At 31.2% G+C, this 26,147-nt stretch overlaps 1 protein-coding gene across 13 annotated transcripts in view; it reads right to left on the bottom strand.

Moving 5' to 3' along the window:
• Positions 1 to 26,147, bottom strand: part of CDH18 (cadherin 18) — a 1,109,085-nt gene that overhangs the window by 117,375 nt on the left and 965,563 nt on the right. For all 13 annotated transcript variants that reach the window (XM_064375899.1, XM_064375898.1, XM_064375888.1 and 10 more), the window contains 2 exons: positions 21,687 to 21,854; positions 4,613 to 4,800 (listed from right to left, as the gene is read on the bottom strand). In XM_064375899.1, coding sequence (XP_064231969.1) covers positions 4,613 to 4,800; positions 21,687 to 21,854 — 356 coding nt within the window. The remainder of the gene's footprint in view (positions 1 to 4,612; positions 4,801 to 21,686; positions 21,855 to 26,147) is intronic.

A 26,147-nucleotide genomic window follows, 5' to 3' on the forward strand; every position in this document is an offset into this window, starting at 1 on the left:
ATAAATTTTATTTTATTTTTTCTAATTGTGTGAAGAATGCTAATGGTAGTTTCATGGAAATAGCAGTGAATCTATAGATTGCTTTGGGCAGTATGGCCATTTTCACGATATTGATTCTACCTATCCATGAGTATAGAATGTTTTTTAATTTATTTCTGTCACCTCTGATTTCTTTGAGCAGTGGCTTTTAGTTCTCCTTGAATAGGTCCTTCACTTCTCTTGTTAGATGTATTGCTAGGTATTTTATTCTTTTTGTGGTAACTGTGAATGAGAGTTCATTTGTGATTTGTTTTAGTCTTGACTGTTGTTGGTGTATAGGAATGCTAGTGATTTTCTCATATCGATGTTGTATCCTGAGACTTTGCTTATCAGCTTAAGAAGTTTTTAGGCTGAGATGAGGAAGTTTTCCAGATACAGGGTTACATCATCTACAAACAAAGAAAATTTGATTTCCTCTCTTCCTATCTGAATAGCCTTTACTTTTTTTCTCTTGCTTGACTGCCCTGGAGAGAAGCTTCATAAGTGAAGGAGAAATAAGATCTTTTCAGACAAATAAATGCTGAGGGAATTCATAACCACAAGACCTGCCTTGCAAGAACTCCTGAAGGAAGTACTAAATATGGAAAGGAAAAAAATTGTTATCAGCCTAAAAAAACACACTGAAGTACACAGACCAGTGACAGTATGAAACAACCATATAAACAACTCTGCAAAATAACCGGTTAGCATCATGACGACTAGATCAAATCCACTCATAACAATACTAACTTTAAATGTAAATAGGCTAAATTCCCCAATAAAACTACACAGAGTGGCAAGCTAGATAAAGAGTGAAGACCCATTGGTGTGCCGTTTTCAAAAGACCCACCTCATGTGCAAAGATACTCATAGGCCCATAAGGGATGAAGAAAAATTTACCAAGCAAATTGAAAACAAAAAAGGAGAGGTTACAAACATAGTTTCTGACAAAACAGACTTTAAACCAACAAAGATTGAAAAAGACAAAAAAGAGCATTACATAATGGTAAAGGGTTCAATTCAACAAGAAGTAGCTGCCCTGAATATATATGGACCCAATACAGGCGCACCCAGATTCATAGAGCAAGTTTTTAGAGACCACCAGAGAGACTTTGACTCCCACACAATAATAGTGGGAGACTTTAAAATCTCACTGACTATATGAGACAGATCATCAAGACAGAAAATTAATACAGACATTTAGGACTTGAACTCAGCTCTGGCTGTAGAAGACCTGATAGGTATCTACAGAACTCTCCAACCCAAGACAGCAGAATATACATTCTCCTCATTGACACATGGCACTTACTCTAAAATTGATCAAATAATCAGAAGTAAAGCACTCCTCAGAAAATGCAAAGGAACTGAAATTATAACAGTCCCACAGACCACAATGCAATCAAATGTGAACTCAAGATTGGGAAATTCACTCAAAATCACACAACGACATGGAATTTGAACAACTTGTTCCTGAACGGTTTTTGAGTGATAATGAAATTAAAGCATAAATCAAAGAGTTATTTTAAATTAATGAGAACAAGGATGCAATGTACCAGAATCTCTGAGATGCAGCTAAAGCAGTGTTAAGAGGGAAATTTATAGCATCAAATGCCCATATCAAAAACCTAGAAAGATCTCAAGTTAACAACCCAACATCATAACTAAAATAATTAGAGAACCAAGAGCAAACAAACTGCAAAGCTAGCAGAAGATAATAAATAACCAATCTCAGAGCTGAACTGAAGGAGATAGAGGCACCAAAAAAACCCCTCAAAAATCAGCAAATCCAAGAACTGTTTTTTTTTTAAATAATTAATAAAATAGATAGACTGTTAGCTTGACTAATAAGAAAGAAAAGAGAGAAGATTCAAGTAAGTGCACTCAGAAATGATAGGGATATTGCCACTGACGCCACAGAAACACAAACAACCATCAGAGAATATTATAAACACCTCTATGCACATAAACTAGAAAATCTAAAGGAAGCGGATGAATTCATAGATATATACACCCTCCCAAGACTGAATCAGAAAGAAATTGAATCCCTGAATATGCCAATAATGAGTTCTGAAATAGAGGTAGTAATAAATAGCCTATCAACCATAAAAGCTCTGGACCAGAAAGACTCACAACTGAATTCTCCCAGAGCTAAAATGACAGCTGGTACCATTCCTACGGAAAGAATTAAAAAAAATAAATAAATAAAAATAAAGAAAGGGACTCCACCCTAACTCATTCTATAAGTAAGACAAGCAACATTCTGATACCAAAATCTGGCAGAGACACAACAACAACAACAAAAAACACTTCAGGCCAATATCCTTGATAAATATTCATGCAAAAATCCTCAACAAAATACTAGCAAACCAAATCCAGCAGCACATCAAAAGCTTATCCACCATGATCAAGTAGGCTTTATCCCTTGGATGCAAGTTTTGTTCAACATATGCACATCAATAAATGTGATTCATCACAAAACAGAACCAAATACAAAAACACATGATTATCTCAATAGATGCAGAAAAAGCTTTTGATAAATTTCAAAATTCTTTCATGTTAAAAACTCTCTATAAACTAGGTATGGAAGGAACATACCTCAAAATAATAAAAGTCAAATATGACAAACCCAGAGTCAATATCATACTGAATGGGCAAAAGCTGAAAGCATTCTTCTTGAAAACTGGCACAAGCCAAACTTGTCCTTCCTTACCACTCCTGTTGCTGCTACTATTATTTTGATGATATTGGTGACAATGGTAAACTGAAATCTGCTAATGAAAACCCCCCAGTCAATCCTGTACTTCCTTTAGCCAAATCCAATGAAAGTTCATAATCCAAAATTGTTTTAAATCTCTAGAACAGTTCATTTTTTTGATGACTAGCTACCTCCTAACAGCATCCCTCGGGAATATTCAATGCCAAAATTCTCTCCTATTATTTAAAGATTTCCTCCAAGACTATATTGCCTTTGTTTTTCTGCTTGGTTTCTAAAAGAAGTGTTCCCTAGTTTTCGGGATTAATCTTGATAGAAAGAATTAATCCAGTTTACCTGAATTCTTTTAAGTCGAGAATCCACCTGTAAAATGAAAAGCAGGCAATCCTCTTCTCACCTTTGTAAACATTTCCTCATCCATTAATTATTCTAATATATATTGAATGCCAACTCTGTGTCAGAAAAAATGTTAGATGTTGGGAATGCAGTGATGAGTTAACACACAGCCTTGGCATTTGTTGCTTAATTCAGCAATCAGAAATCTTGATATCAAACTAGATGTAGTCACTTCTTACATCTCTTCAATGGCTTTCCATTTGACAAAATTTAAGAAGGCCTTGTGTGCTCTTGTACCCACTGACTACAATCCTCATTCTCTCTACTCTGGATTCAGTCATACTATTTTGATCCCTTAAATGTACCGTGTTTCACTCATCTCAGGCACTTAGTACATTTTCTGTCTTCCTGAGTAGCCATCCTTACATTCTATACTCAACCCACTCCTAGGCTTCTTTCAATTCTCTATTTAGCTATTGCTGAATACCAGAAAGGATTAAATATTCTAGATTTTTCCCCTGTAGCACTATATAATTTTTCTTCATAGGAAAGATATTATTGATCTAGGAATGTATGTGATATTTGATTACTGTCTGTCCACATCCATAGATTAGAAGCTGTATGCATGTAGGGGCTAAGTCTGCCTTTGCTCCAGACTTATCCCTTTTATTCTTTGCATAGCTAATATGGAACATAGCAATTGACACATTGAAGGAATTCAAAATACATGTTTGTTAAATAAAGATACACAAATTGTCTATTTTCATTATGACCTTAACCTAGGTTTGACAATCTGAGAAAAAAATTTACAATGAGAAAATATTTTAGGTGAAGACATTGATATTTTAATACATAAGTGGTGATTATTGTTCTTTAAGTGTTTAAAACCAAGTTATTCTTAGAACTTCCCTCTGGTAGTATTCAACAGACAAGTTAACCGTCAATTTTAAATCAACATAAAATTGTAATTACTAGAAGAAGAATTAATGAGATTTCATACAATCCAAATAGAAAAGTTCATGTATACAAGTAGGTAATTAGACAGATGGATAGACAGATTGATAGATTAGATAGATGGATGGATGGATAGATGCCAGAGAGATAGATAGATAAACAGACTCACTTCAAGACCTACAATAGCACATTAGAATAAAATATCTCAGGCTGTGTCTCTAACAGAATCACTATAGATTTATTATGATGATATTTTGATTCTTTGCACTTCATTGAAATTACTTTTATTTAATTCTTGACTGTTAACATTGGGAAATTTCAGGAAGAACAGAGCAGACACAAAACAAAGACAGAGGGACACAATGTTGGTGTAGATCCATCAGACCTTCCCATCTTTGCAAAATATATTTTCTGATGAAAAGATCTAAGCAGTCAGACAAAACAATAATTAAAATGTAATTATATTGCAAAGTGACAATATTTTATCAAAATCCATGGCCTGACAGCATGGATTATTCATATCTCTGCCAAATTTCCATTTAGGAAAATGTAAATGAGTTGCCCGAATTACAAAATGTACATTCTTTTTACCTTCTTTAAAGAAAGGATTCCTTCTCTGGTCTCTTTGTCAGTGGAGATGGAGAATATCCCCATACCATCACCATTTATGATGGAGTATGTCATGTCAGCATTTGAGCCAGTGTCTGCATCATTTGCCTTGATTTTCCCAACAGCTGAACCAACTTGAGCTGACTCAGGAACATAGAGCTGATAGTGTTCTGGAAGACATTTCATTTTAAATGTGTTTAAATAAAATGTTCATAAAATAATCTTACAAGAAAAAGACAATAAATATTTAGAGCACATAGTCAAATGAACATTATATTAGGTAATGCATCAAATGGATTTTTTTTAAGATTTTAGAAGTTTACTATTTAGTTAGGAAATACTAGATTTATGTAAACTTTAAAAGATGCGTAAAATACTTTTCATGAAAAGAATGTGTATATTTGACTATGAAATATTAGCTCTAAACCCTTAAAGTACAGGCAATTAGAGGAGAGGTCAAGTTTTCATTCTTATATTGAACTAAAACTGAATTAGTCAAGTATTAGTGTAATCCCAATGTATACTTCCCCCATTGTAGCATGTGAAATTCAAATATAAAAGTGTGAAAAGGAAAAGCGTGGAAATGTGGAATTCAACAGAAAAACAAGAGAAAATGCCGTAGCCTATTTGTTAATACAATTATTTTTATCAAGATAAGTATATTGAGATATATAGTCATGTCAGAGAAAGTGAATGTATGTTTATATTTCTTTACCATAAATTCCCTATCAGCTTCTGAAAAGGATTTGAAGTGGCTTCATAATAGCATTATAAATAACATAAAGTTATTAATATTTTTAAAACTTATTACAGAGTTAAAGTATGAGAAAGCAGACGGCTATAGAAAATAAAACAGCATTTGTGAATTAACATTAATTTTGACACCGTACCAACAATGTGAAAGCATTGTTAATATTATATTCTCATTGTCTAATATGTACAAATATCATTTTTCCAAAGTTTTCCCTGATATTAAATGTCAAATGAAACTGTCTCTATAATACTTACAAAATATATATTAAGAAGCATAATAAAACATGTTTTAAATAACTGTTTTATTGACAAGTTAAAAAAAATCTTATTAAAGCAATTTATTATAGAAAGTTCAAAACATTATAAATGACAGAAGCCCAGGAATCCTGAATTAAAATGTAATTTGATAAAATAATTTCTACCAAGATTAAATTAATAGTGACTCAATACTATACAAGGATATAGTTAGACTATACACCTAATGAATGCACAACCTCTATCAAAATAATTTTAGTGAGCCAATCATTTGTCATTAGTGGTATGATACTGAAAACAGAAGTCTAATGGAGTGAACGTTGAAAATATAATTTTTCATTGTTATTGTGGTAAGAACACTTTAACGTGAGATCTCTCCTATAAACAAATTTCTACACAACACAGCATTGCTACTTACAGATACAATGTTTTTCAGCAGAACTACAGGACTTATTCATTTTGCATAACAACAATTTTGTATTTGTTGATTATCAACTCCTCATTCTCCTTCCCTAGTCCCTGATAACAACCACTCAAATCTTTGACTCACGGCCAGAAAATATTTCAGCTAATTCTCAAAATAGGAAACAGATTTCTGGTACAGAAAGATGATGTTTATAGAAAAAAACATGATAATTCTTGACACATTTTAACAATTGGAAGAATAGTAACTTCCCCAATCACTATGTCCCATTAAACAAAATAGAGTACATTCAGATTAATATTTTATGCACTCTCCATTGAGTTTAGAATTATAATTTGTAAATTATGAGTTAACTTTTAGTAGATAGCCTGCAAGATAACCCATTTTATCCATGCCTTCTGCTGTTTATGTCCTTGAGTTATTTCCTCTTGAATGTTGGCTAGATATAGTAGTTCACTTATGATAAAGTAGGTTCAGCAAAAGTAATCAGATGTCTCTTACAAGGTTAGGTTATAAAAAGACTGTGCTTCTTTCATGGGAACACTTTCTCATTCCCTCTTGTATTACTCACTCAGGGTCAAGCTGTCTGTCACGTTTTGTTGCAGTCCTGTGAAGTAGCCCATAGAACAAATGACTGATGCTGGCCAAAAGCCAAGTGAGTAAGCTGGGAGCAGAAACCAGCTCCACCTCCAACGACGTAAGCCTCTGGGCAAGACCTCAGCCCCCGCTGACTTCTACACTGCAATCTCATCAGCATGAACTAAAGGCACTCATCTAAACCATAGCTAGATTCCTAACCTACAGAAATTGTGAAATGATAAATGCCAGTTGTTTTAATCTACCAAATTGGAATGATTTGCAACACAGCCATAGATAAACTATACAAACCTCTTCAGTAGTTGCCAGTGATTTGCTAATTCAAATGGATTCTTTTTTTGTTCTTGTCATCCTGGGGTGCTGCGATTTATGTTGAGAGAAATTAAAAACCAAAATAATCAAACAAAACCTGATTCATTAAACCGTCATTGCTGATTATTTCTCTTCCTATGACTTTACACTTTGATATATTTCTAACAGAAAAAAAAATAAAAAAATAAAAAATGTAATGAAACACACATATATGCCATCAAATCTTAATGTTTTGTTGTATTTGATTCAGGTCTCATTTTATAATGTAATATATTATTGAAGGCACAGGTGATACTTTTAAGTGGGCCTTTTGATATCAAGTTCTCTGCTCATCCTCCCAGAGCCATTATTATCTCCCTACATATCTTAAAAATATTAATGTAATATATTTCCACAAATATATGTTTAGATAGCATAGTTACTTAGATTTAAGTTTATATTTATCATTCTTTTGTATTTTTTACTCAAAATCATAATTTTAAGATATATCTAAGATGATGCATATAGTTCTAGTTCATTAATTACAATGTAGCATTTAATAATATGCTACAAGTTAGCCAACTGTATGTTTTTCTAATTTGGAAACATTCAAATGAATTTTAATTTACATATCTCCTTATGCACATGCAGAATTTACGTAAGCTACGTTATAAAAAGGCTCTCCCTGGAGCTTTAGAACACAGCCCTTCCCTGGTTGTATCACCACTTTTCTAACATCTCAGTTCCATTACAGACTTATTTTTCACTTTTTTCTTAAAAGACAGTATTGTCCATAACTTAGTACCTCATTTCTATTCCTTATATACACACTCTAGAAAGGAACATTTGTCCCTGTGGTTTCACCATCAACATATAAATTTATGGCTCCCAAATGAATATTCACCTCTGCCATATCCTGAGTTTCTGCTAAAATGTTCAATTGTTGGTCATCTCCAACTTTATGCTGGGCACCTACTATCTTATGTAATTTTTTATGAAAAGTAATTTGAAACTGTTTGGAAAATTTAAAATGTAGGCCAATAAAAGAAGAATCAATTGTTTAAAGTTTACAATAAAATAAGGACATAGGAAACTGAATGAACCAAATATGAAGATTAAACTTCTTATAAGACCCCCATTTGCTGACATAAACTCTATTGAAAATAAATAAAAAACAAGAAAAAAATTGATAATTTTATTTTTCAAATATCAATTTGACATCAATATTAAATTCTCACCTCACTTCTCTAAAATTGTTTATGTCTATGAAACTTACAACTGATAAATAATTATGTTTAGTAAAAATTACTCAAGTTGACTGTAGCAAATAACATCTCATAATGAAGAGATGTGTTAATTCTAAATAACTCTAGTTATATAAGAAAATAGAAATAGTAATGATAATATAACCTTTAGAATTTGGTTATCCAACATCACAGAGTTACTAAAATTTGCAAATAAAATGCCAAATTTGTATTTAAAACAAAGGGTTATTTATAACTATACACTAATATGTGACTATTAATGAAAACTTGGAAAAAAACAAAATAGAAAAAAGGCAACATTGTTTTATCACCAAAAGGATTTTATTAAAAAATTATATGACTTAATTGATAATGTTCATTGCTCTGTGATTGCAGTAATAGCATAGTTAGTATTCTACAATAAAAGATAACTTTAAACTTTCAGATATAATTTCCATATATGTGTGTATGTATATAAATATATGCATGTATATACATATAAATACATACATGTATGTGAAATAATATATATTTATATATAATATTTATATAATATAGTATATAATAATATATACTATATATAATTATATATACTAATATATATGATATATAATATATAAATAATATATACATATGTATTTATATGTGTGTATATAAATACATATGATATACATAAATATATAATAGATACATATTATATAGGTATATATATTAATACACACAAAGATATATAATCGACATATAATAGATATATGTATGTATATACATATAAAAGCATACACATATTAATGCATATATATTAATATATGCATATACTGTATATATTGTGTATCTATGTAATATATATATTTATGTATATATGTATGCATTTATATGTATGTATATAAATATATATTTATACATAAATATATATATTTATGTATCTATTACATATCTGTGTGTATATACATTTATGTATATAAATATATGTATGTAATATAAATTTACATATGTATATAATTATATATAAATATATGTATATAATATAAATTTAGGTATATAAATACATATACATAAATATATATACACACACAAAGATATATAATAGATACAACATATTCATACATATCTTAAGATTATATAATGTTAAAGACATGGATCATGAACCTAGTTGACGTCATGAAGTAATTGATGTAAACAATGTCTGTTATATATGGATTATGTGTCTTTTTTCTAAAAATTTAAGCCATTTAACAAATACTTTCAAAATGCAAGAATTATTTTTAAGTATTTACTAAGTAAAACAGATATTTTGCTGCTTTACATGATGTTTTGCTTTTATGAATATAAAGATATTCATATTTCTTTATTGTGCTGATCTGGTACACTCACAGTATATATTTTGGTCATCATGTACACAAGTGAGAAAAGAACACCCCCAGTTATTATTTTAATAGTCATCAGGTATGTAAGGATATTTAATTTGATTTACATAGCAGTAAAGGGTAACTAAAAACATACAGAGCCTTAATAGAAAGGAATCCAATTCCCGTAATGTTCTCCATGTTTTCAGGGTGAGAGAGACAGTGAGCACTGGAACATCTATTTTAGCCATGCAACAGGGGAGCTCCTGAAGTGTAGAGGCTATTTTGTGAGAAAAAGTAAGCTCTAGAGTTTTTCAGCTGGTACCAGTTAATTTCTTAAGCTAACTTAAATCTACTGAGACAGCTGTTCTCTAAAATACTAAAGTCAATGTTTCAGGTCACTAAGGGTGGTTTCTATTCACTCATCCAAATTAAATTTTTTTCATACTAAATATCTAATTATTTTAATAGTAAAATATCAATAATTTATACACTTGAATTTATTTTCCTGTCCTTTTCTTGAAAATACGAAAAGTAGTTTTCATGAAGTCCTGTTCATTCTTGGCAATTATTAGATACTTTCATGGAAAAAATAGAAAGTGCATGGGGAGAAAATTTTTTCTTGAATGAAACATCTATTATACTACTATGTACTATAGGATATGTAGTATTTTTAATGTCTTATATTATTATTTTTAAGGTAGAAGCCTTTTTTATCTGGAAAAAATTAAATGTATTGGTACCACTTATGATTTAAATTCCTAAAACATAAAGATGTGACTTACATTAGGAAAATGGCAAATTACAAAGTTCCAAGCCTGTACACATTTGAATATGTCCCAGAGCTTTCTATAAGTTTAGGTCAACTAGTTTTAAGTTGCTTTTTGATGTTCCCATGAGAGAACAAGGGCTTCATGGAAATATCAAAAGTGACTTAAAACTAGGTGAAATAAACTTATAAAAGCTCTTGGAAACATTCAAATGTGTACAGAAACCAAGAAAATCCCCAACTAAGAAAAATATGAATTCAGGCATTAAGCATCTGTAGTGTTTAGACTTGCTCTTGCTCCACTCCCTTCCCAGGGCAAGGAGATTTTGGTTGGCAGGAGGTGACAAGCTAGTTCCAAGATTTGTTCTCTCTAGGACAAGATCAACAAAGTTGATTGACTAAGAAAGACAAAGAGGAGTCTCAATTAATTACAATAGGGAAGAAAGTAGAAACACTACCCTGATTTTACAGAAATAAAAGGATTTTATAAGGAAATCTTGTAATCAATTAAATACCAACCAATTAGATAATCTATAGATAATGAATATATTCTTATAAATATGACTTACCATGACAAAATTAGGAAGAAATGGAAATTCTGAATAGACATACTACTAGTAAGGAGAGTCAATAAGCAATCAAAAACTTCCCAAGAAAGAAAAGCCCTGCAATAGATGGCTTTACTGGTTTAATTCTGCTGACCATTTAAAGAAGAATTAAGGCCAATTCTCAAAATCCTCCAAAAAATAAAAAAAGAAGGAAAATTACCTAATTTATTTGATAAAGCCAGCATTCCCCTGAAGCCAAAGGCAGACAAACACACTAAAAGAATAGAAAACCAATTGAAATTGAATTAAAATTGAACTTCAATTAAAATTGAACCAATTGAAATTAAATTTCAATTGAATTGAAAACCAATATTCCTTATGAATATGAATGCAAAAATTATTAACAAAATACTAGTAAACTGAATTGGGCATAATATCAAAGGAATGTATACCATGAGCAATTGAGATATTTTTTTCCTGGAATGCAAGTTGAGTTCAACATATGAATATCAATTAATTTTCATTTCCATTAACAGAATAAACAACAAAAAAACACAAGGTCATATCAATTCTATAGAAAAAGCAATTGACAAAATTCAATACCATATTATGATTAAAAAAACATAAAATAGAACTATAAATAAAGAAAACTTCCTCAACATAATAAAAGCTGTATATTAAAATCCTATGACAAATATCATTAAAAAAATAAAAGACTAAAGGCATTTATTATAAAATCAGGAACAAAACAGAATGTCAACTTTTGAACTTTTATTTAACATAATACTGGAAATCCTAGCCAGAGTTAGAAGGCAAGAAAAAGAAATTAAAAGCATCCAAATTGAGAAGAAAGTAATACAATTATTTCTGTTCACAGATGACATGATCTTATATTCAGAAAGCCTCAGGGATTACACAAATACCCACTCACTTCCACATACAAACACATACAAACTTTTAGACCTAATAAAGTAATTCAGCAAAGTTACAAGATAATGAATAATTTCAAAAGAAAATAAAGCAATTCTACTTATAATAGCATAAAAATGATAAAATAGGAATAAAACAATGTGTGCACTGACAATGACAAAATGTTGTGGAAAGATATTAAAGACATAAATAAATGCAGACTATTACATGTCAATACCACAAAACACACACACACAATCCAATCTTTTAAATGGGCAAAGAACTGGAATAGGCATCTCTCCAAATAAAAATACATAAAAAAAGAAGACAATGACTAGGTTGGAGAAGACATGGAGAAATTAGAACCCTTTTTCCCTGTTGGTGGAGCAGTTAAATGGTACAGTCATTATGGAAAATAGCATGGAGGCTTCTAAAAAAAAAATGAAACCTAAAATTATCATATGATCCAGCAATTCCACTTCTGAATATATACTCAAAAGCATTGAAAGTGATGCCTTAAAGAGATATTTGTACACCCATATTCACAGCCACATCATTTATGATAGCCAAAAGGTAGAATCCAGCAACATCCAGCAACAGAGGAATTGATAAAATACAGTATACACATAAAATAAAATATTAATTATCATTATGAAAGAAGTTAAAATTTGATACATGATATAGCCTTGCTGAATCTTGAAACATTATGTTTATTGAAGTAAGCTAAGCGCAGAAAGACAAACATTGCATGATTCCACTTATATAAAGTACCTAAAAAAGTAAAATTAGTAGAGACAGAAAGTTGATTCAAGAGAGGAAAAATGGAAAAGTAATGTTTAATGGTAAAAAGTATTACTTTTGCAAGACGGAAAAGAGTTCTGTAGATGAATGGTATTGTTAGTTGCACAACAATATGAATATATATAGTGTTACTTAAATGTACACAATAGAATTGTTTAAAGGGTAAATTTTATTGTATATATTTTTTAACTACAAAAAATAATATCAGGCCGGGCGCAGTGACTGACACCTGTAATCCTAGAACTTTGGGAGGCTAAGGCGGGAGTATTGCCTGAGCATAGAATTTCTAGACCAATCTGGACAACATGGCGAAACTCCAAGTCTACAAAAAATCAGCCAGGCATGGCGGCGTGGGCCTGTAGTCCAAGCAACTTAGGAGGTTAAAGCAGGAGAATCACTTGAAGCTGGAAGGCAGAGGTTGCAGTGAGCCGAGATCGTGCCACTGCACTCTAGGAGTGCAGTGGAGACTTACTTATTTATATTGGAGACTCCATTCCCAAAATAAACAAACAAACAAACAAATAAATAAATAAAATCAAAATGAGAACAACTAGTACTTGAGCTGTTCTTCAGAATGAGAAAAATTAAGAAGAGATACAACAAATGCTAGGAATTTATGATGATGAGAATCTGCCCAACAGTATAAAACAGTGGAATATAATATTACTACAAAAATATATAATTGTCTTCAAAATGCCAGTTTTACTCAGCTTTTCAGTGTGTGAGGCTTAGTCTTTTTGAGATATGAGGTAGGGCATTGTGCATTTTTCAACTTTAGGTACCACATTGTTTATGGTATATTAATAAAATGTTTTTTTGTATTTCAAATATGTGAATAACTTCTAAGTTATATTCTAGTTCATTCTAGAAGTTTCTTTTCCCTTTTAAGTTCTTCAAGTAGTATTAGAATAATTTATTCTTGTTTTCAGATTACATAATTTTACACAGTTTAGGAATACAGATCTCACTGTGTAATAGACTTGTATGTGGATGTACCATAAGTTCATATGCCATAGGTGACCCTTTCACATAATTTCTTAGACTGCATCCTAAAATATTAATGATTATGTGAAGTACATTTAGGGAAGGAAGACATGATGAAGATAATAAAAGGGCATTTGTTTCATTGAAGCTTGTCCCTTTTAATATACATTTTCTTTTTTTCCAGGACAGCATTGATTCTAGTTGCTTTTTAAAAGACCTTGTGTCTTTACTTCAGTAATTTTGTCAGTTGCTTGAATAAGTCATTCCCTATGATTACCTCTAGGCCCTATCCTACAAAAACTGTAATAAATTTTATCATTAAATTTGTTAGAACTATTTACTATTTTATTTTATTTAAATGAGAAAGTGAGATGCTTCTCAGGGAAAATTGATTGCCATATGAGTGGTAATAAACTATGATGTCTGACTTACAGAGTTTGTCTTTCTTGATAAAATTAATCAGAGAGTTTTTATAATCTCCACGTTAAATGTTTATGCAAATACAGTTTGTGCTGAAAATGCTCATTTTAAATTAAAACACAAGTACACACACACTCACACAAGCATTCTGGCATTTTCCTGCATTTAAGAGACTTACATTGAATATTGACTACTGCCATTTGAATGTCACACATTAAAAGGGCAATTTTCCTCTATTAGAATGTTTACTGTTCTCTGAAATATCTTTAAAAATGCTTAACCAAATACATTCTGTTACTATGTGTTAACATGCACTACAGGAAAGCTGATTATTCTATAGAATTTTTTTTCCAAGTATTACTATAGTGGAACACTTTTTTTTCCTGTCACTCTTAATCATAGATAACATTAAAAAGCTTGAAGACAGACTATTTGAAATTTTAATTGAAAATCAGTCCCCTTTCTAAACATTCTGTGAAGATGTAGAAATTGATTTGTAATGCCTAACTATAAGAATCAAATCATTTCCAAGAAATATATGCTTATTACCATAAACATACCTACCTAAACAACATATTATGTAAAGAAAAAGGAATTAATCTATAACTTTGTTATAGTACACAACCACATAGATTAAAAACAAACCATAATATGGAAATGTCATATCTAGTAGGTTTCTAAACAGACGATTCCATATAATTTCAAAATATTTAAATCTAAAATCAGAAGAATGCAATACTATTATTTATTTATACCTGTTACTTCATCAGAAAGAGATCTACAGATGTATGTATCTTATTTAATATAATAAATATATAATTAATTATCAATTGTCTTTATATACTAAATATCATGATGTAAGAAAAATATGGTGTCTTTAGGAAGGCTAAATGAAAATGAAATAATAACATTGCTTATTTTATGGTTAATTTAATAATTTCAGCTTTATTTTAGAGTTCATCCTTTCAATTTAGCCACATAAAATATCAAGTTGACATAAAATATATCTAATTATCTTCCATAATGTTTCTATTTAAATTTAAGAGGAATGATCTTTCAAATCTGAATATGATAGAGCAGTATATCTAACTCTGCCATATAAAACAACTATAAAAGCTGCACAGTAGGCCGGGTGCGGTGGTTCACGCCTATAATCCCAGCACTTTGGGAGGCTGAGGCGGGTGGATCACGAGGTCAAGAGATTGAGACCATCCTGGTCAACATGGTGAAACCCCGTCTCTACTAAAAATACAAAAATTAGCTGGGCATGGTGGCCCACGCCTGTAGTTCCAGCTACTCGGGAGGCTGAGGCGGGAGAATTGCTTGAAGCCAGGAGGCGGAGGTTGTGGTGAGCCTGGGTAACAAGAGTGAAACTCCATCTCAAAAAAAAAAAAAAAATGCTGCACAGTATACAGAACATGATTGTTTCAAAGCATTGAAGAGTAATTAATGTTGGGAAGCCTGGATGAAATATGATCCTTGAGAGAAAGAAACCATAACAAAACAAAGTCTATATGCAAAAATACTGAGGGCATTTAAAAATATGTAGTTCTAGGGGAAAGAGTCCAAGCAGAAATTGTACAGCTTGTGAAGACAGGTTGAAGTTCAGAGCTGGCACAAAGGCTCAGAAATTGAGGACAAAAGCCCTGAGAAGAAACCTCAGATAAATGAGGAAAAAAAAAACAAATGTAATTTTGCTTGTGGTAATTGTGGACACATCCATTAATTTCACATGTGTAGCGACTCTCAGAAACCAAGAGAAAGTGTATCCGGAAGGCAAAAGAGCTTGGCAGAGATTTCAGCAGCCAGGAGGTACTGGGGTGTCAGAAATTGAGACCAGTGGAGAGTGAAGAAGGACCCAGCTTTCAGGAGTAAGAGCTACTTCCTGGAAGCAAGGAGGGACATGATATAAGCTAGTGCTAACAGAATCCAACTGATTTAAGTAATCCATACTCTATATGTCTGCAAGAAATAACTCAGTCCTCTGCATAATCATGAAGCTCTGCAGCTCCTTTATGCAGTGTTCAATCAGTAATTCAAAGGCATGATTAAAAATGAGTATTGGCTAAAACTAAGAAGGAAACAATAAAAAAAATGATCCAGGTATGATTTTGCCATTAGAATGCTATTAAAAATTTTGAAATGAGTATGGTTAATATGTTTAAATAAAGAAAAGTGTGAAGAGTTTCAACCGATACCAATAATCTGTATGTACTAAACCAAATACAAATTAGAGAACAAAAATGTCAATGTTGAAGTGTGTACTTAATAGATTTAATAGATTTAATTGCTGAACAAACAGCAGAAGAAAGGATTGTTTCTAGAAAGAATTGATTGTTCTAAGTGTACTAGAACATAGGTTAATATAAAATATTCAGGTTAAAGAAGACTGTAGAAGAATAATTATTATACAGCAGTGACAATGATAGACTAATGTTATATAGTTGAAAGACCTAGCTGATATAATTCAGAAAACTATTGGAAGAGAAGTAAGAAAATGAGGTTGAAGAAATGCTTGAAAAAATTATAGAAAAGGTGAGAAAATTCATTGCCAGTTGTTTAGGACTTAAAAATGGGAAGATAAAATGTTTTTAGAAAATTTAGAATTTCCTTTAGAAAACAATAATTCAAGAAGAAAACACATAATATTAAGGCGAAATAAATAGTACCAGGAAGGGCAAATTAGTATTGACTTTTAAAATGATTATTTGCTATTTAATGCAAAAGCAATAATGCCAATTTCATACAGGACTGAATACATAAGATGACAAAAATAGAAAAAAAAAAAAACAGCAACAAAGGGTGAATGACATAAAACAATTTTCAAGTTGTTCTATTTCCAAGCAATGAAATTATAATTTAAGGTAGAATGAAATAATCATAATATCTACGGTAATTTTTTAAATAGAAAAAAGTATAAAAAAGTAAAATTTTAAAAAAGTGAATAGAGATCAAAATAAATGAAATTAAGTAAATAATTCAGAGACTATGAGGAGAAAAAAGAGAAGAAAAAGTTTAGACAAATAGAAAATGATATACCTAAAAGAAACTATATCAATAATTAAGGTAATTATAAATGTAGTAAATCAATATAAGCAAGAGAAATTATGAAGTCATTTTAAACAAAACAGCAAAAATATTAGCTAAGTGTACACAAGAAACATTTACAAATTAAGAATAAAAAATTAAGAACAATAAAGTTTGAAAGTAAAATTTTAGAAAACTGACTACCAGGCAAACCATAACAAAAAGAAATGAAGATAAATAAATAAATAAAACTCTGGAATAGCTATAGGGAACAAATTAGACTTTAAGGTATGCAGCATTATTAGAACTAGAGAGATACATGTCACAATAAAACAACTTAAAACTAGAGAAAGATATCAAAGCCTTCAATCTGTATGCATCCAATCACATGGTTTAAAACTGCATCTAAGAAAAATTAAACAGAGGGAAAAAAAGAGAAATAGAAACATCCAGTATCATCTTGGAAGACTTTAACATCTCTCTCAATAACAGACAAGCAAAAATTCTATAAGGATATAGAAAATTGGACTGGTACAAGGAATAAACTTGAATGAAATTTACATATGTAGAACACTAACCATGCAGCTGCAGAATTTACCTTATTTTAGAGTAATTAGGAACAGTTATCAAAATCAAGTACATACTGGCATTTTAAAGAAATGCTCAAAACGTTTCAAAATATATGCCTGCAACCATAATAAAATAGCCTAGATATCATTTTCAAAAGACACTAGAAAACCCCTAATTATTTGATAATTTAAAAAAATCCTGCACATTTTGATAGGTCAAGGCAGAAACTTTTTTTTTTTTCCTTTTTGTTTCAAACAAAGTATCAATGCTGAAAATATTATATAAATTTATATTTATACTCATACCACTGAAACTAATAAAAAACAGCTATCCCCCTAAAAAAAAAACACATCAATGTCAATGTCTTCAGCGAAATTTTATTTCTCACTAACATTAGAAATTATCCAAACCAGTTGTGGTTTGTGATGTTTACTAACTTTATGGGAAATACTGCCATCTATCGAACTTTCAGGGCTTGATCCTCCAATATCACATTGCACTAAACCAGCTGCAGTCACAAGTGAGTTTACATGCTTGGCAATTTGCTATCATTTAAGTTCCAGAGAATGATAGCAAATTGCCAAAAACTTAAGTTCACTTGTGACTGCAGTTGGTGCAATAACTTCAGTGAATTAGTGAAAGGATCAATTTCACTAATTGTGGAGGATCAAGCCCTAAAGGTTGACTCATTGTGATTATTTGTCATGTGGTATGCCTTCTTTCTGTTACTAGATTATTTACCTTACAAGATCTATTCTCAATACAACAATATAATTCCTTCCATTTAGGACAGAGAAGGTTTGTTTTGTAAACTTTCAAGTAAGGTATTGAATTTTACATGCATATGCTTTGGAGCAGAATAGCAAATGTCAGTGACATTTTATCTATCCAAGAATAAGTTATGCAACAACCATAACACAGAATACAGTTTTTAAAGACCAGAATGGAAAAATGGCAGAATAAAATAGGTTACACCTTTAATAAAAGGACTAATACTGGAGAATTGTATATACTTAGACAGATGATTTTCTCTAGAAGGAGAAGTGCACATCAGTTGCGTACTTTGAGTAGAATTTCAAGCCATAGATAGGTTGATTTATTTTCTTTCACTAGGAGTCTTTTTGTTTTGTTTTGTAAGTGGCTCTTTTTCAAACACCTTGTAGCCCAAAGGTAGGAATCCATTTGAATTAAACAGTGGCTACCCTTATAGTTGGGCATGCATTATCCAGTCTCTATTCTCCTCCTTCACATTCCTGATACTGACAAGCGGTCTGTTTCCTCCAAGACATTTGTTTGCCTGTATCCTAGGCCACTGAGTTTGTAACTCTCAAGAGTAGAGACATTGTAAAGCAAATTGTTAGCTCTAATTTGCTACCACTCAAACACTTACTCAAAGCCTATTTACTTGAAGCTAAAGTAATAACTAATTACCATGCAATATAACTAGCCTACTCACTTTCTCAAGCATGGTAGATTAACCATGGAGGAAAGAACACTTCGAGAGAATATTTTTGCAGTATTTTTAGTGAGAGATGTTTATACTAGTTGTCAATTGTAAGAAGTATAACTCTCTCAGGTGAAGAGAGAAAGAAATAGTAAATGCAACTGTAAAAACCTCACATTAGAAACAATTCAACTACTGGATCCATTTGAGAACAAGATATGAACTTTATGGAATTTGTTGTGTTTACACTTGTGCATGTATTTTATGAATTTAAGTCCTTATATCATTTTATTTTTCCAATCAGTTTACAAAATTCCCCTGTTTAATACGTCACAATTTATGAATAAATTAAATAGCACTTTACTACAAGTTACTTTTGTCATGGTGACACCAAACTATTGCAAAAGCAGCATTGTGTTTTGTTGAACTGGAGTGCAAAATAAAGTATCTTTTGAGTAAGCCAATGTGTAAGGTTCTGAATGTGTACTGCACCTTTCTCAAAACTCTAAGAACACCTTGAAGTGCAGCAGGATTTACATTTGTCAATCATTATGCCAGAATGTTACTGACTGAAGAAAGATAGAATTTATTAGACACAATGAGTTAACTCAGAGGGTATATATTTATTCTGTTTGTCAGGTAAAGGGATTATTCTCATTGTACACTGTTGCTTCAACAATAACATTATTACTGATCAAAATAATAAAATTAGGAACAAATGTCAATAGATTATATATCTATATTCATCTATATGAATAATATTCCTTATATTCATCACAATTAAAATTTTCTGTAAATCTCTAAAGTCAATCTCAATAAATCTATAAATTTAATATTTATTTTAGGGAGACATGGAGAAAAACAGAGAATGGGAGATGGTAAATGTACTACAAACAAGCATTTACTGAACCCTATGACGTACAACCTGAGTTTTCTATTAGGGCTATAATATGAATGTATATTTTTAAAATAGTGGTGGTAGAATCTATTTGAAAACAGGATAGGCAAGTTGGTATCCTAAATTATAATAAAGTGTATAATCTGTTGAGTCTGCATTATCACTTATTCTCTTTTTATAATCTTCAACTTCAATTGTACCAATCTACGAAGTAATAACATTTACTTTGTGGTGTTATATGTGTATATGCATATTGTTTGATCTAAATGATAATATTGATAGAAAGGTTCCTCATAATCTGTAAAATGTTTTAAAATGTAATCATATTTTATGGCTTAATAAAATATGGACTTATCTATTATCTATACTTTTTTCATAGTGCAAAGGCCATGTGAATGCACCAGGTAACATTATCTTATCTCTGGCATCAAGATTTTGAAATGATTTTTATTTAATTATTGACTATGATTTTCATGTATTTAATAATACTGTTAATAATGGCAGTTTGACAGACTATTTACATTCAACTAATTTACTCATTAATAATCATTTATCAAATGCTGAGTACTCACTGGGCTGAACATCTAAGTTTACAAAAACAATTCAAACATCTTCCTACTTAGAGGATCTCATAAGTGGTAGGAGATCTATGTACCTGAAGAAATTAGTATAACATGAACAAGCATGCGAATGTGCTGTGCAAGATGCAAAAACGAGGGAGTCTCTTCAAATTCTGCAACAGGAATTTCAGAGAAACTTGTAACAGGGATTTTAACAACGGGCTGTGGATAAAGAAAAATTCTGTTGAAGTAAGGATATACAAAGTGTTATCATAAGTTAGGAGGAGGCAGTATTCCATTGTATCTAGGCCTGAAGTATCATGCAAATGCTATTAAGAGACAAGAGATAAAGCTGAGAAAGGCATTTCATGCTGACTTGAGAAGAGCCTTTATGACATACCAAAGCATTTAATTTACGGCAGATTTTAAACATCATTTGTAAAATGAACATAAGAGCCAACTCACCTGAAGGATAATTTTGATTACTAATGACTATCCTATAAAGTGTTATCTATACTATCTTCCATTTTTAAAATACTCAAATATATTATAATTATATAATTTACATTCAGAACATGTCATAAATACCATCTCCCTCCAAACCCACAGGATTCATACGGCTCGTCTCCCCGCAAATTGCCTACTGAATTATGCTTTCTGTTTTCAAGTCTTTTACTGAGATCCCATCTTATATTAGCTGCAACTTGCTTTTGGATGATGCGTGTGTGTGTGTGTGTGTGTGTGTGTGTGTGTGTGTGTGATTGAATCCACGTGTCTGTATAGAACATTCATTCATAACATGAAGATTTTTTTTTAAATTTCAGTAACAGAAAGTATTTATGGAATAATGTTGCATTAGAAGAATATTCACATCAAAATACATTTTCAACATCTCCATAAATACTTTAAGAATACATAGCTACTTTGTCAAAGGGAAGATGCCATTTTTTAGTACCATCACATCATTTTTAATATTTAACTTGATGCTAAATGAAACTCCCATTCTTAACATGGTCCCAATTATCTCGTAGGTTCAGAAGACAATAGGCGGAGTGATTTCATTAATCTTACATAAAGAAGGGTGACCCTATAGCACAAAATCGGAACAATTCCACTTAAAAAAAACAGTAAAACAGCAACATAACGTTGTTCAAGTATTTCATTTTGCTTTACATAAAAAGATAATGATAAATTCAAATCATGGAAAACAAATACATACTTTGAGGAAACCGTGGTGGGTTGTCGTTGACATCGGTTAAGGTGATGTTGACTGTTGTAGATCCTGAAAGCCCTCCAACTTGCCCAGCCATGTCTTTGGCTTGAATAACCACTGAGTAATGTTCTCTGGCTTCTCTGTCCATGTTATGTAAGGCTGTTCTAATAACTCCTGTAATACATATGTTTTAATAAACAGTATGAGTTATATAATAAACAAGTATAACAAACACACATATGTTTTAAGAAATGTCTTTTAAAATAGCATATTTTTGAGATAAAGCCACACAGTCTGAGAAAAACAATACCTTACCAAGATGTCTACCTCTCTTCATTCCTTAAAGTACATGATCCTTCAAGGACAGTCCTGCCACCCTATTCCTACTGCTAGTGTGCTGAACATTTTACAACTTGAGCTCCTCAGAAGTGTCAGCTAAGATGGTCATATTGATTTAAGCAGAGGTTAATTTTCCCCTTTACAGAACAATTTACATTGCTTCCTGGTAGAGTTATCAATGTTTAATGATGGGAAACATTTGAAGACTTTGGACACTTAAACAGAGATTATAGGCAGGAGTCATATTAACATGTATCAAAGACTAAGAAACTCACTATTTTTGTTAGAAACAACTTTAAGGAGAACTAGATCTAAGTATTTAGGCAAAATAAAGAAAATGATAAGATTTATTCTGTAAATCATATGTAAAAGTCTCATTTTTACTTAGTAGTGAAAAGTGGGAAGTTTAACACGCTTTTGCATGATGAACACTTGGACTGAATAAAGAAACGAAAAATATTAAATCCCCATTTGTGATTACACATACATAAACACCTACCCCTACACACCTAAATTAAATAGCTCTGTTAATAGAGTCTTACATTTTAAAACCAAAAACACATTTTCTGGAGGATAACATTTCCTCAGGGGCTATAAACTATGCCATGACATAGAATATTGTCCTCGTGTCCATGAGACAGATCATAAAGATGTATATAAATATACATATTTATGTGTACATATGTATTTATGTGTCCATCTATATATGCATATAATTGTAAAATATAAACATATTTGATACTTCGAACGTGTCGTCATTTAACAAACTTATTTTCATTAAAAATATTTGAATCATGTCATCTTTAAAAAAAAAACCAATGACTTTTCATCAAACTTGTACTTGATTAGTTACAATATAATTCTTAAGAATTTGTCAACTATAACTCTTACCCATAGGTTTTACCAAGTACTTTTACTGACATTATCTTAATTTATGAGAAGAAAGGGATTATATTTTTACATTAAAAATAGTCTTTAAAAACAGAAAAGAGTATTCAATCACTTGTTTTGTCACTCATTTTGAATATAAAAAAGTAAATCACTGTTTTCTTTTTTTACTGAATTGTTTAGTTAGGTATTAATGACTTCGAGAGGAGAGCCTCAGGTATCAGAAAAGAAGATCCCATTACTTTCACGTATTGTGAACATATAATTGAAGGAATTCAGAAAAACTTTCCTGAAGCTAAATAGGAATGAAAATTATTCTTATCAAAATAAATTAAATAGTGTGATAATAAATGATTCATCTAACTCATGCATATAAAAAAGCCTCAAGCACCCTTATTTAAAAAAAAATGTTTTGTCATATGAGAATTACATTAGTAGGAATCGAACTGATACAGAAATGAACAAGCAAAGAATTTATGAAATTGTTTTGTGAAAGAAATTTATATTTTCTACTACTTAAAAAAAATAAAAATGTCTTTCCTAAGGAGAATTAATTATACATGGGACTTGTTTTTGGTGGGGAGAGATATGAGATTATTATCAAAGATAAAGTTTTACAATAAAAGCATTAGTGAGTTTTGCAAAATAGATATGTAAAGGTAAAACTAAGTATTATGAAGTGAATGATACATATCTCTTTTACACAATGTTATTAATTAAAGAGTTTCAGAGAAGATAAAACAGCAAAATTTTCTGTTTTATGGTATGGACTTCAATAATTTCATTACAGTGCCTTTATTTCCCTTCTTTTGTAGGACAACCACTTCCAGGATGAAATGGGAAGAAACTTGCCAGCCAAATTTGTTCATTGAAAGAAAAGACCATATTCAGAACTGACACATACTTCTCTGAAACGATTGTCTCAGGTTTAACTTAAAATCACAATGCTCTTGAGGATAGTCCAGTTGCATGTGCTTAGCTCTGATCCCTCCTGGAGACATACAGATAATCAGAAAGTGTTTCAGTCAAATCGCCATAGCAACATGATATAGGTAAAAGATAATCACCTTCTAACATGGAGCCCAGATGCATTTACTGGGATCACTTAAAGTACAACCGAAATACAGTAACTTCTTCTTTTTCTTTTTAAATCACCTATATTTAGAGCAGTTTTAGGTCCATTACCAGCAAAATTCAGCAGAAAATACAAAGAATTCCCATATACCCTTCACCTCCTCCATGCACAAATCCTTCCCAAGAACAAGATTGCATACCAGAATGGCACATTTGCTACTATTGATGAGCCTACATTGACACATCATTACCATCCAAAGTCCAGATTTTACAATAGGGTTCACACTTGACAACTATATGATGACATTAAACTACTTCATAGTATCAAAATAATAGTTTCACTGCTCTAAAAATTGTCTCTCTTGTACATTTATTCCTCTTTTCCCCCAGTCCCTGGCAATCACTAATCTTTTTACTGTCTCCATATTTTTGCTTATTCCAAAATGTCAGGCATTTGGAATGATACAGCTAGACTTTCAGATTGGTTTCTTTTACTTAGTCATATGCATTTAAGGTTTCTTTATGTCTTTTCACAGCTTGGTAGCTCATTTCTTTTTAACTCTGACTAATATTCCATTGTCTGGATGCACCACGATTTATTTATTCACTCACTTACTGAGGGGCATCTACTTGCTTCCAAGTTTCAGCCATCATAAAGAAAACTGTATAAACATCTACGTATGGGTTTTTGTATAAACATAAATTTTCAACTAATTTGGGTAAACACAAATGAGTGTGGTTTCTGGATCATATAATGAATTCATCTGAAATTGTGAACAATGTTGAAATAAGTTAGGGGAAAATGGTAAATATTTACACCTTATCAATACTGTGATAAGAAATTAACAAAAAATCAAATTCAAGAGCAATTCACAGCTTACCTTCCATTCTCAATGTGTAGCATAATATCTGGCTTTATATTTTTACAGAATAAAATAGATATTATGAGTAAACACATGCACACACTCTCACCACACAGATACATACATTCATTCCTCCCCACCAAAATTTTATGCAGGAAGCTACATTTGAACATAGAGAAAACATCAAGTAGAATAATTTTTTAAAATAAAAAATGGCTTAAATATGAAGCTATACAGGCAAAATGATCTTATGTAATGGTTTTCTCAAGAAATTTTCAGATTTTCTTGTCCTGGCTTAACTACTGCAATGCTTCCTTTCATTCTACACCGTGTGCCAGTTTGGACGATCAATGATTTTGTTACTCTAATTTTTAGAAAATTGCTATTGGTTTTCAAACTTGTGTTTAAAATTATCTTGAAGTTTCCTTAATTATCAAATTGCTTGTGTTTAGCCCCCAGAAATTTTGATTTTGTAATCTGAAATGGGGCTGGCTTACACAAATCTCCAACAGGATATTATATTAATCTTCTCAGTCTCCCAGAACAAAATACCATAGGCTGGGTGTCTTTAAAAACAGATTTATTTCTCACACTTCCAGAAGCTAGAAAGTCCAAGATGAAGGTACCAGATGATTTTATTCCTGGTGAGGTGTCTCTTCCTGGCTTGCAGATGGCCACCTTCTTATAATGTCCTCACAAGGGCTTTCTTATTTGTAAGCACTGAGAGGAGAGTGGGAAATCTCCTTTTTTTAATTTTTTAAACCATTAGTTTAATCATGAAGGACTCATCCACAGGACCTAATCTAATCCTAACTACATCCCAAAGGTCTCATCTCCAGATACCATCATATTTGGGGTTAGGAATTCAACTTACGAACTCTAGCGGGGGCGGTGACACAAATATTCAGTTTGATTTATGTGCAGGTGGGTCAAGACCATATGCTGAATAGACAACAGTCAAAACGGCAAAGTCCTGACATGATGTTTCCATTCATTTCTTCACATTTTATCTCCTTTATGTCATGCCAACAAATGTATGTGTATGGGGATCACATAGGCAGATAATATACAAAAGTGTTGTGTATTTTTCTTAATTGTAAAAGCTAAGCCCATGGACAAAGATAGAATAAACTCTATATGCATCGTCCAAGTAAAAAATATGTTTTATTTGTTTGGTTAGTCATTTCTGCCATGTATCCACATATCCAATAATTGCAAAATAATTTACTCTGGTCTTTGATATAAACTTAATAAGGGAACACTGTGTAACCTTTTCATTTAGTACATTTTAAAAGCCAAAAAT

This window comes from Aotus nancymaae, unplaced genomic scaffold (genome assembly GCF_030222135.1).
Source record: "Aotus nancymaae isolate 86718 unplaced genomic scaffold, 86718_ANA_hifiasm-v0.15.2.pri h1tg000014l, whole genome shotgun sequence".
Lineage (NCBI taxonomy): Eukaryota > Metazoa > Chordata > Mammalia > Primates > Aotidae > Aotus > Aotus nancymaae.